Below are 13,548 nucleotides of genomic sequence, written 5' to 3' on the forward strand. Positions count from 1 at the left end.
ATATCTATTTTTTTCCTTTTTCCAATCTGTTATCTGTCTCCTGAGATTTTTATGTCCAAAGTCATATTTTTTTCTTTGGGAATTATGGTCAAGCAACTTCTCTAGATGTAAATTTGGTCATTTGCATTTATTTGCATTTAGAAGTATGCAATAACTCCGAATGTATTATTTTAATAATAAGTTGGTGAAAACTGTCACCTTATAAATTTTAATTGAGTAACAGGACCTTAAATTTATTTCAATAAACTTCTACCCATTTATATTTTATAAATATGCTGTGAAAACAATTTAAGAATCTTGATCGAAGCAGCAAAAAGGGCCAGACACTGCAGGAATAAACACTGCCTTATACTTCATTTTGGTTGCTGATGTGCACAAGAGATCATGTAATTATATATTCTCTAATAAACTACTTCAAGAAGGATACAAATGACAAGAAATCAAGACTGGGCAGGAAAAAATATTTTAAAGCAAATCCCAAGATATTATCTTGTGGGGTTAATATAATTTCATCCCAGTTTGCCACCTACCTTCATCTTTAGGGAAGTGCAGTAATTACTTTTGGGTCATCTTGATGACCCTTATTCATCAAGAAAAGATTAAATTTTACTGAGCATGTTGGCAGTCCTTAAGTTTTGAATGGATCGTGTATATGAAGTTTCACTTATGAAAACTCATTTTAAGATACATGCTAATGTTGTATAACCCCAAGATTTAGCTGCTCCAATTTCTGAACTCTGTATTTTACAATTTATTCTTTTTTTTTAAACCTTAATTTTTATAGGCAAGATCACCATTATTTAAAAGACTCTAGTCTGTGTATTTATTCATGAGATACATATATTTATTATCATAGGATAAATGAATTTGTTAAAGTAGTACATGGTAATTATATGAGAATTTTAATGCAATATTGATGCTGTATATATAAGAATTAACTTAATCTGCATAATATTCTTACGACAAATTATATAAGTTCCATATGAAAGTGAAATTTTATTCATGTAACAATTCAATAAACTTATTTTAAAGAAAGTAATGAGATTTGGGAGTAGTGAGTGTATAAATGGTCTTTAAAGGGATATGGGTTGAAGTGAGATTTTATTTATTTAGGAAAAATACTTAATGAAATACAAAAACTTATAAATGATGATCCAGGAAGTTGGTTGGATACCATTTCAGTTTGGAAAAATCTTCTTGAACTTGATACAAAAAAGGAAAAACTTTCTCAAAGGGCTTCTAACCCACTAAAAAGAAAAATGGGAGAAAATGAAATTATTGCTAAGAAATTAAAAGTAGAAGAAATGCAAAAGATTGAAACAACTCATAAGGAATGCCAGCTGGAAAAACAAATAAAAGAAAATGCACTCGAGCAAAGAGATTCTGTCACTGACCAAGAAACACTTCAAGAAGAAGGATGTCAGAATGATGTAGGGAAAGCAGTTGATGCTCATAACCAGGACGACTTGACTTTCCGGGTTTCTTGTCGCTGCAGTGGAACTATCGGAAAAGCCTTTACTGCACAGGTATGCTTACCTCCTGAGGCGGGGTCCCATTTTTCTAAAAGAATGAATCCGTCACTCCTGAGATTTACAATGAGAGGCAGCCCTCCCATAGGACAGATAAATAAGCCCAGCAGATAATTAATTAGGTTTAATCTTCCTTGACTCAATACCTTCAAGATTGCATTTCCCCTTTTAACTTACCCCTAGGTATCTAAAAGGAGTGGCATGCCATTCCATGTAATGACCTCCTTTTATTTTGTGCCTAAAGGTTTTCTTAAATTCATAGATGTCCTTTGCATTTGGAAACCCTGATGCCATGGTCTTCAGCTTTGTAGGGGTTCTCTTTTATACATTTTTTTCTTATTGGGTGTCTACTTTGCACTAGGTACTATAAGTGGGATTTTCCTTAGGACCTACAACCACAAATACACAGGAGGACTCCACACTTCAGGGAAGAGTGGACACCACGGTTTCCACAGAACCTTATTGGTTGACCCTTACAGAGTTCAGTGATACAAAGGGCATTGGTCTGAGTTCTTTAGTGAACTTTAGAATCAAATCGTAAAAGTGGGGTTTAATGATACTGTTCTGGTAATTTGTAAACAGGATGATAATATCTGAAATGGTTAATCTTTCATCTTGCTTTCGTTTCCTACAACTTAGAATGACCGTATTCATCAGATCATGATCTTGTGATTTTGTATACGTAAAATTGCAAGAATAGATGTTCTTCATGTGTAGACATTAATGCCATAGGTATATTGAGGAGTAAGGGAGACAAAATATAGCCTTATTGCCTTGAATAGAAAATGCTTCATAGTAACATTTTAATATTGGGATCCTAAATTATCATCAGATAATCTGACTTGATTTTTCTATAACACTTGATTTTCTATAAATTTTTGCTTCTCTTTAAATTTCAGATTTTCATTTTTAATATATTCTTTTCTATAACTTGCTACTTTGCAGGAGATAGGAAGAGTAATTGGAATTGCTCTTATGAAGCAGTTTGGATGGAAAACAGATTTGAGGACTCCAAATTTAGAGGTAATGAATATTCTTTTTAATTTATATACATATAACCTATTCTTATCATACTTTTCAGTTGTTAAAATCCATGTCTGTACAGATTCAATAGTCTAGTTTGTCTTTAACAGTAGAAGAGTGCAAACAGTTTTTCTAGTAGTTTCACTGTGAAAATGCTTTATCCAAATTTAAAAAGAAAAGACAAGGAAGTTGTTTGTTCACAGCTAAAGAATAAAGTACCCATTGTGAGGTTGCAGAGATGCTCTCTACAGTTGCTATAATATGTAACAAGTCTCTGATAAGAAATTCTAGCTGTTGTTTAAAGTCAATAGCAACAAGAAGGCCTGCATAAAATTTAATAGTATTGTTACATGGAGTAGCAGAAATTATTCTTCTCTTTGTTTTGAAAACCATCTCATGAATTTGACAAATAGTCATTTTCATGATTTATTAATTTGCCGCAGTCTTGGCTGGGCACAGAATCACGAGCCACCACAGCTTTGTAGATTCAAACAGCAATTCTTTTTTTTTTTTTTTTTAAAGAGAGAGTGAGAGAGGGGGGAGAGAGAGAGAGAGAATTTTTAATATTTATTTTTTAGTTCTCGGCGGACACAACATCTTTGTTGGTATGTGGTGCTGAGGATCGAACCCAGGCCGCACGCACTCCAGGCGAGCGCGCTACCAGTTGAGCCACATCCCCAGCCCCCAAACAGCAATTCTTTATTCCCAAACTCACACCGGCCTCTACACACGTTCTGGGGAAATCCAAGTTCTGCTGCCGCCCAATTCACCTACCCCACGAGGCTTTCTTTTCCAATATCCCATTTGAATCTCACGAGAACTCAACGGGAACAAGCAGCAGGAACACCCTAATCCCAGCAGCAATAATCTTCAACCTCCAACTTCCCTAAAACCCCTATTGTCTTAAACCGGGAACGCCCTAAACCCAAGGACCGGGATACTTCCTCAAACCTGATCAGCTCTAAACCCGGATCCGCCTTGGTCCTTGAGCAAGGTCACCTTACTTGCAATGTCAACAGCGAATTTCCAAGGCAAGTCCATTTAACATGGGGTACGCTGGCAAGGAAATATCGATGCGTCATTCCTACTTGGCAATGGCCCTCAGCATTAATTCATAAATTAATTGCTTGTTATATTGCTCTAAATGGAGTAATAACTAGCCAAATCAGAACACTTTATGGTTTTTTTTTTCAGTTTTATAGTTCTATAGTTTTAGTTTTAGTTGATATTTTTCAATTTTTAAAAAATAACACCTGGTATATGTCCATCTTTTCATGAAAAATATTTTGATGCCCCTGAATAAGGTGTCTTATATCCATCCTGCCTTTTCAGTTCTCTTTCCTTCTTCTTCCCACTTTCCTTTTTTGTCTCCCCATCTTACTGTCAGAATTACTGTTTTCTCATAGCTTAGCTTATAAAAATAGCAAATTTAATTTCTACAAGCCTTAATGAAATCAATAATAGCTATAACTATAAAAAACAATCACACAAAACAAAATTGACAACATTAAAATCACATGTAATAAAATTTGTGACTGAAAATTGACAGGATAATCAAATCTTAACAAATTTTGTTTGTCAAGTTGATAGAAAAAATTTTTATAATGGAGAAGCTGTTTTTAATATTTGATATGTAAAAAGAAGATCAATCAAAAATATATCTTTGGTATAAATTATAAATAGAAAAGAATTTTAATAAATAATATTGCTACAGTGCATGCTGTGTAAAAATTGGAAAGTTGAACTGTGATGTTTCAGTTGATCAAACAATTAAGTTTCTAAAATGAGTCACTTTAGATAATTATTTTCTAGGAAAATGTATCAATATTGGAAAAATTCTGACTAAACTGCTTATGTTAAAAATAACTTTGAGGGGCTGGAGGGTATAGCTTAGTGATAGAACACTTGTTTGGCATACTGCCCTTAGTTTGGGATGGCAGTACCAGGGATCAAATGTTCTTAAGGTTCAAAGTGGCAGTTAAATATTCCTTAAACCTTATCAGACTACAAAAGTGATATTCTAACTTTTTTAATTCATGTGGGTTACTAGTATCTGAAGCATTTACATTTTCTGCATGGCCTAACAGAAGAAAGGAAATAAAAGAGGCAAAAACTCACCTAGAGATTGTAGATAGAAAGGACACTCTTGCTACCATACATTTGGCCTGAAGAAAGTTTTCTATCACACTGCAAGTATTTGTAGCTCATGATAACCTTGTGTGGGCTCAAGTCTTACTTGAGGTTAGAATTGTGGTATATTTAGGAAGTCTTTTCTAACCCAAAATTCTGAAAAGTCTAATTCCCTTGTGATAAAATAATCTCTGAGGAAAAAGATCTTGAGTTCTTTGTACATGATTCTCCATATAATGTATGTACAAAATTGACCTCAGAATTTTTCTATGTAATGTTCTTAAAATTTCGTTTTCCTCTTTTAGAAAAAAAAAAAAAAAGATTATGAAACGTTTTTCCAGATATGGCAAATAAGCCTTGGAATTTCCTATTAAAATATCTGTTACATAAATTCAAAATAGAAGTTTCATATTGTCAGTAATTTGGTCATGTATTTTCTTTTTTTTTTTAAATTTTTTATTGATTATTTAAAGCATTACATAGCTCATGATATATCATCTTTCATACATTAGACTCAAATTGTAGGAAAGGTAGCAGAATACAACAGACACTAATATGGCATTATGTAAAAATGTGAATATGTAACAGATGTGATTCTGCAATCTATATTTGGGGTGAAAATGGGAGGTCATGTATTTTCTTGTTCCATATGAACTCCTGTGTTTGCTGTTTCAGATCTTTGTACATCTAAATGACATTTACTTTGTGGTGGGGATTCCTGTGTTCAGGTAACTATTATATTCTAAGCTTCAGGTTTGTCCCTTAAGAGTTTGTGAAATTAAAAACTGTGTGTTTTTTTTTTAATAATATGAAATAATGATAAAACAGAGGAGGCAAAAGGTAAAGCATTTTGAGTTCTTTGCTTAATCCAGGAAAATGTTTTCATGGAGCTTAGTGGATGTGACTTGATCTGACCATTTAGAGCTGTGAAAAATTTTGTCACAATCATCCATTGATTACATGATTAATACTGAAAATTACATCTAATTATCTCTGTTTTTTAAGTGATTTTTTGAAACCCATGTTTAAGCTAAAATTTTTAGTCTGTTGGCATATTAGAAATATATAGAAAATATAATGTAGTTCTTTAAATTCATATTGAATATTCTCCAGATTTTATTGCCATTATTCTTTTATTGTAACAGGTTATTGTTAGTTTTTAAAATTTTCAGGGGTCTCCCTAGTCATGTAGACTACTAAATAATAATAAATACAAATGATTTGTTTCTTTTAATAAATACCTAATGAATTCTTCCTGTGTAACAGGTACTTTGTCTAGGTGTTCTGGGGAGAAAGACCTGGTTGAATAAAACCATTGATTTCCAGTTTCTTGGAAGAATGTAAATATTAATACAAATATTAATAAAACTTTATTTTATATGCATAACTCCTTATATAAGTGACTTAAATACCCTTTTCCTAGGTGATTTTAGGCAGTAGGATGTTTTAAAGATCTGGAAAATCCTGTGAGAATAACGCATTTACCTTAAGCTCTATTTATGTATCTGAAATTTTAAATCAGGATATATTTTTAAATGTTTAAGATTATTAAATTTTATGTTAATATTAAAAACTTTTATTTAAGGGTGAGCTTTAGTATTTAACCAGCACAATGCTGAGAACATTGTAGATATCTAAGAATGGTGAATGGTTGAGTACCTTGCTATGTGCCAGCCGTAGGGTAGGCTCTACCAGCATTTCCATGACCAACAAAGATCACATTACATGCTAAGTAAAATTTCTTGGCACCATAAGTCCTGAGAGGTCATCACATGTCAATGCCCTATTCATTTCTCTTAGACCCCACCTACTCCAATACCTTATAAGTTTTTGCAGATCAAACCTATCCTGCTCTCCTACACCTACACTTGAACCATTTCTAGGCTGCCCTACTGTGTACCTTTTATAACTCCAGGCCCTAATCACTGTAAAATATTTATAAAACTGATTGACTTTAATTTCAATACTTTTGCCTATCTTACATTTTAAGATTTCATAACTGACATGAAGGATGGGGAGACTGAAGAAGTGATCACATTTGTCAGAATAATATTGATGATCACCAAAACAAAGATAGGAAAGGTTAACAAAACAAGCAAGATATGAAATGTTTTTAATAGAATTTATAATGTAGTTAAAAATTATTTTAATTAATTTATGTGTGTGCATATATAAACATTTTTTTTATTTTTTATTTTTTTGGTTTTTCTTAGTTATACATGATGGTAGAATCCATTTTGGTAAAATTATACAAGCATGGTATATATCTTACTCTAATTAGGACCCCATTCTTATGGATGGGCGTTTTCATATGTGTACATAGGAAAATTATGTTAGATTTATTTTACTGTCTTTTAATTTAAAAAAATTTTAATTATATACAGAAGTGTTAAATACTCTTATGTAACAAACATATATAGCTTTATATAGCATTTTAAAGACATTATATTTTCTTATTCCAAATTATTTTTATGTTCATAGAAACACTCAAGGAGTCAGGCTTATGGCATTTTAAATATTAATTGGTGATACACTTAAAAATTTACAGATACAAAGTATATACCTGAAAATTAAGACTCAGATCTTGAGTGAACAGTGATTGTAGATAAGATTTTAATAGATGCTTTGTGATAAGTCAGTTTTACTAGCTAGTGAAGGAAGAAATGGTCTTGATGATGTGTTGGCTAAAAAGAACAATTTACTGGGTATGAGCAAAAAAAGTGACATGAAGACATGAAGAGCAGATAGCATTTGACAAAAGAAGGGACAAACTGGTGATCCTGAAAACAGAAAAAAAAAAAAGTGAGAAGTGATCAAACAGTATAGAACAGACAGAAAATTTGAAGGTTACATCAAAATGTATATTTTAGTAGTTCCTAAAGACATTGTTCATAATAGAGCCTTACTTTCTTTAAAGAAAAGAACTATTGGGGTATTAGTTAGCCTCATAGGCCATTCACTGAACATATAACCTAGTAGTGATGGCATAATGGATAAGAACTATGGACTTGAATTCTCCCTTCTCTTCCATTTAACTGCAAGTTTGGGCAGTTTATCATTTCTCTGTTTTTTATAAAATCAGGAAAATAATATTACCTACTTTATAGCTTTGTGGTTGGAATTGAATGAAATAAATGAGATACTCCATGTGAAAATGCTTGGTACTATTTCTGGGATAAGGGAGTGTTGAATAAATTTCAACTTTTTTTTTCTTTAAGTCAGCAGCTAATCAGAGGAGAAGCATTTACTAGAGTGAGATTAATTCACCCCATTAATTTCCTTTGAAACATCAATTGTGTACCAGACACCCAAAGTTCAAGGAATTTGGTCTAGTGGTACAACAGACATATGATAAATGCTTGAGCAACTAAAAAAGGATTTAGCTAAAGGAGGACATGAGGAAAAGAACATGGAGCAGTGTCACTTAAGCAGAGTCCTGAAGGGAATAAGTAAGGGCTCGTTAGTAGACACAAGAAGGAAAAGCTCTTACAGACAAGGAGTAGTGTATTCAGGGGCACAGAGATGTAAGGAAGCTTGAGTTATGAGGGGATGATATGTAGTCCCAGTACAGATGGGACCAAGTGTACGTACAGAGAGTGGTCAAAAATTAGACTGAACAATTAAGGAAAAGGCACAAAGTGTCTTGTAAGCCATGTTAAACAATTTGGATTTCATTCTAAAAGCCATAAGAATTTGAAATGCAAGGGTAATGTGATCATATTTGTGATTTAAAATAATTACTAAGGAAATTATATTTTAAAATGGAAAAGAGAGAGGATTTAAACTCTGTCCAGGCAATAAATGATGAAGAACTGAACCAAAGCAAAAATTGGGGGTAACAGAAGGACTGAATTCATGGAAAAGTTAAGGAGTCTTGGGAAAACCTTCATATTTCTGATTTAGGCAACTAGTGGATGTTAGTGTTAGTCACTGAGATACAAAATATAGGGAAAGGAAACTGTATTCAGTGACACACATCCAAGTAGATATTTAAAGTTACAGCTCTGAAGTTCAGGTGACAAGTCTAGACTGAAGATATAGATTAGGGTGACCAATATATGGATAGCAAATGGAATAAGAGTAACGTATATGCAAGAAAGAGAGAAAGGAGAGTGTGTTCACTTTACAGCTGTTGAACATACACTACTTCACCTCCAGGTAAAAATGCCCAAGCAGGTATTTGAAGATAAAAATCTGGGGCTCAAATCCAGGCTAGAGATGTAGGTAAGAGTGTAGTTGTCGTGATGTGCAAGAGAATAAAAAAGAAATATATCTATATGGAAAGGGGGGCAAAAACCACATTTACTTTGAACTACATAAAAACCAGCTACAATCTGATTTAAAACATCAGTCAGACACTATGAAAGTAGAGCATTGTTTTTATTTGCAAGGAGTTTGTGAATACTGTCTTCCCCTGAATAATTTTATTATACTGATTTTAATAGGGACCATTTATTGGAATAATAGCAGATCACTTTCACCTAGCTTTCAGCAAAGTAAAAACACATTCACATTTATGACATTTTAGTAGAGTTAGCTCCACAAAATAAAAGCTGTGTTGGTAAAAAATGTATACATAATTGTCAAAAATTTGAAGGTTCCACATAAATCCCTGCTACTTAGAAGTTGGTAATATAAACTTGTAATACATACACATGAAAACAGTCTTCCAGAAAAGGGAGAGGGAATTTCATCAAAATAGAGGAAAGCTCAGTAGAGTAGAGAGGGGATTAAGGGGGAGGAAGGAGGGTCTGAAAGAGGGAAGAACAGTAGAGTGAAGGTGACTACACTTCCGTTTGCACTACATGGATACCCCACAGTGGATCCCAATATCAGCTATACACCCAAGACACTAATGTTTAAAAAACTATAAATAAATTGCATAAAATTGGCAGAGTAAAGGGAGAGGAGCAGGGGAGGGAGTGGAGGAAGTGGGGAGTGCTGGGGGCTGAATTAGAGCAAATTATATTTCATGCTTTTGTGATTATGTCAAAATATATCCTAATGTTTTATGTAACTAAAAAGAATCAATAAAAAATAAAATAAACATTTAGAGACCAAAAAAAAATGGTCTTCCATACTGTGTCATTTTTATTTTTATTTTATTTATTTATTCATTTATTCATGTATTTTTGGTGTCTAAAGTATAAAATGTTTTCTAGCAAGACAGTTGCCTGTAGAATTACCAGTAGAACTTACCCTGTAGAAGTGATTGATTGAAATATTTTATAGCCTTTTCACCTGCCAGTTTACATTCTTGATTTCAAATGTATAGATGCAGTATTACTTATAATATGAATTAATGTTTCCTGAAAAAAAAACTTTATTAAAAAGCAAAGCTCCCATGGGTTTGCCATGCAGAACTTTCTCATTATAGTGGCATACTACTACACTGTTTTATTTGAAAGGGGTATATCATCTTATTTCTAAGCACATAAGGGGCTTGCAGTTAGTATAAACCAGGACAGGATAATTTAAAATCAAAGAAAGATGAGGAAATAGATCATGGAAGAAATCAATATTTAATAAATTTATATACATGGAATTCTGTTGAAAATCTTTAAGAAATGTGGAGAACACTGTGTGTTTGGGTAGTGTTATAGAAGAGCCCTCTTAGTAGTTTCAGAACAAGCCTACCCCAGAACAAACCATCACAAATTCTTGAAATCATAACTACTTTAATTTCCAAGTTGTTTGCTTATAACATTAGAAAGTTTGAAATAATATATTTTGACAATATCTTAACATATTAAGAGAATTTCTATCAATTCTGGAAACACCAATAGTAACAATGGTGATTAGTAACAATGATGATATAGAACAGAGACCAGTAAACTCATTTGGGAGATGTCTGCTTCATCCCTTTATTCAGTAAGTTATTTTAGACAGTGGATTGTCATGCTTCATTTCATCTTTTGAGAAAGATGCAAATAAGCAAAAAGCAAATTTACAAAAGGGATTTTTTTGGTAGAAAACAGGTTTGAAGGGTAGTATCCATTCAGCCAACTATACCTACATCAAAAAACTGTGTTCCTCTTGACTCCAGAGAGAAAAGAACGGTCTGTTGTACATGGGAAGATAAGGAAATACTAAATGAGAAAGATTTCTCTCATGTGTGATTAAATTTTTATAAATTAAACGTGAGAGTTTAAATTTCAGTTTCCAAAGAATTTAAGTACCACATTGGCTGGTTAGACAAAGTGTCCATTAGAGAATTATTTTGAATAAGATTAAAATTTTTCTAATTTAGATAATTCTTGAGATATGTTAGATGAATGTGCTAAAGTGGTTCTAGATACAGACAGATTCATCATTTTTATTTATATCCTGTTCTTTAATATATAGTAATATTTGGTATGTAAACAGCTTCTTTTCTTTGTAGAATCCCCTTAGCCAGCAGAACTTACATCAAGACTGCTGGACTTCGATCCACCATCGCGTGGGCAATGGCATCTCTTGCAGAAATTAAGGTAATGAAAATGTTTTTATTTTTGCTATTAGCACAGTCTCTTCCGTAGTTAACTTATATAGTCTCTTATTGGTGGACAATAAGAGATTGCTTGCTTTCTTTTTCTCATATTTATTTATTCATTTATTTACTTTGTGTTATTGCCATTACACTTTAAAACTACTACAGTGATATGTTTCTGTGTACTTTGGCTATGAAGAAGCTGAGTGAAAAGTTAACCACATTTTATTATTTCTAATTGTTTGTGTGATAGTCCAAAGGTGTGGTCTGTCTCTACATCTTAAAATTTTTCTCTATAACTAAGATCTTGATCAATTTTTGTAAATGTTCTATGAATATAAAAAAATATTTTCTTTTTCTTTATTTATTTTTAGCTATAGATGGACACAATACTTTTATTTTATTTGTTTATTGTTTTTTGGGGTGCTGATGATCGAGCCCAGTGCCTCACATGTGCTAGGACAGCACTCTACCACTGAGCTATAGCCCCAGCCTGATAATTTTATTTTCTGATTAAGAAATGTTCTCACCCACTTGAATCTAATGTATGAAATATGATATGTCAAGAGCTTTGTAATGTTTTGAACAACCAATAAAAAAAAAAGAAATGTTCTCTATGACCTTTACTTACTGTGTTACTATCTGCTCCTTTCTGAAAGAGCTATTTTGAAATCTCATATTATTGTATTTATATTGTTTTTGCATTTTTATTAGTTATTGCATTATTTAGTTTCTATGTGGTTTGGTACATACACATTATTGCTTCATTTAAAAATTGTGCCTTTTTATTGTACATAAAATCCTCTTGATCTTGATGAGTAAGTTTAAACTTAACTTTCACTATTCCTTATTAATATTTTTTACTCCTTTCTTTTTGTGTTTGCCTAAAATTTCTTTCCTACTACTTTATTTTCAAGTTTAAGTATTTTTTTACCAACATACAACTGCTTTGATCTTTTCTGTCCCACTCTGATGGTCTGTGTCTTTCAGACTTGACTATATTCTGTGTTTTTTTTTTTCCATTCAAAACTTCTTAATTCATCTGGTTACTTTGTTTGTTTCATTTTGTTTTGTTTACTGGGGATTGAACTAAAGAGGCGCTTAACCACTGAGCCACATCCCCAGCCCCTTTTTTATATATATTATATTATTATTTTGTATATTATTTTTGTATGTATCTCAGTGTCTCATCAAGAGTTGCTTAGGGCATCACTAAGTTGCTGAGGCTGGCTTTGAACTCCAGGATCCTCCTGCCTCATCCTCCCAAGCTGCTGTGAGGATGTGCATACCACCATGTCCAGCTATGTTTGCTTTATTTTTTTTATTTTATTTATTTATTTATTTATTTATTTTTACCTGGTGGTGCTGGGGATCGAACCCAGGGTCTTGTGTGTGCGAGGCAAGCACTCTACCAACTGAGCTGTATCTCCAGCCCCCTATGTTTACTTTTCATGTTTGCTGGTTTGATGAAGTTACCTGCTAATCCATTGTTCTCCCACACTTGGAAATTTTATTTTGCTAGTCTATGAAGTTCCTTTTCCCAGCTCTCTCAGTTAAACATATAGAGCTCTACTGGTACTTTAAAGCAATATATCAACTGGCTTCAGCTGCTAAGACACACTGTTTTTTACTCCCTAAACATTTGGTAAAAATTATCATTTTTACCAACTTCTCCCTCTCCCCCATGGTGAGGTGAGACCTTTAGAGGATTCTTTTCTCTATACTCCTGCCTACAATGAGACCTTTGAAACATTATTACCCCCTTTCTCTACCAACCACAGCAACTAGATTAAATTAAATTATTTATTGTATATAGGAGCTTCCCTTAATGTTGCCCTTTCTGTTTCAAAATTTCCTAGAACTTAAATATCACAGTCTATGCCTGAGCATTTACAGAGAAGTTCTAACACACAAGGATGTACTGCAGATGTATTGCTCCTTCCTGTTTTTGTTCTCTTTGCCTCTCTTGTTCCAGGTCTGTTTTCTGGTTTTATTTGTTGCTTGGCTAGTCTTTTCTTGGGTGTTTTCCTCACACATAGTGTTTGAGTAAGATACTGCCTGCATTCCTTTGTCCTCAAGTGTCTCCCTCTCATCCTGGTTCACCCATCTCAGCAGGGCCCAGAGTTGTTGAGTTGTGGTGCTTCCCTCCAGGGTCCATGGGTACTATTTCATTTTCCATAGATGAGCCTACCATGCCACTGTGGTTTTTCTTCCCTTTATAGACAATTTGTTCTTTACATGTAGAAGCTTGTAAGACTTTTCTCTTTAATCTTAGAGTTCAGGAATCTTACTAGAATTTCCTTTTCTGTGTGTCTTTTCTATTCAGCCCAGAGTTGCCTTCTAGAGTCTTACTGCCTGGGTTCTAATTCCAGCTCTGGCATTTACTAGCTGTGAAGT

At 33.1% G+C, this 13,548-nt stretch overlaps 1 protein-coding gene across 1 annotated transcript in view; it reads left to right on the top strand.

Moving 5' to 3' along the window:
• THUMPD2 (THUMP domain 2 tRNA and snRNA guanosine methyltransferase) overlaps nt 1–13,548 on the top strand; it is a 43,526-nt gene that overhangs the window by 7,748 nt on the left and 22,230 nt on the right. Inside the window, exons 3-6 of the mRNA XM_081264955.1 lie at nt 1,114–1,526; nt 2,475–2,552; nt 5,358–5,410; nt 11,065–11,152. Of these exons, the coding sequence (XP_081121081.1) occupies nt 1,114–1,526; nt 2,475–2,552; nt 5,358–5,410; nt 11,065–11,152 (632 nt within the window). The remainder of the gene's footprint in view (nt 1–1,113; nt 1,527–2,474; nt 2,553–5,357; nt 5,411–11,064; nt 11,153–13,548) is intronic.

This window comes from Spermophilus citellus (assembly GCF_964194105.1).
Source record: "Spermophilus citellus genome assembly, chromosome: 13".
Taxonomy (NCBI): domain Eukaryota; kingdom Metazoa; phylum Chordata; class Mammalia; order Rodentia; family Sciuridae; genus Spermophilus; species Spermophilus citellus.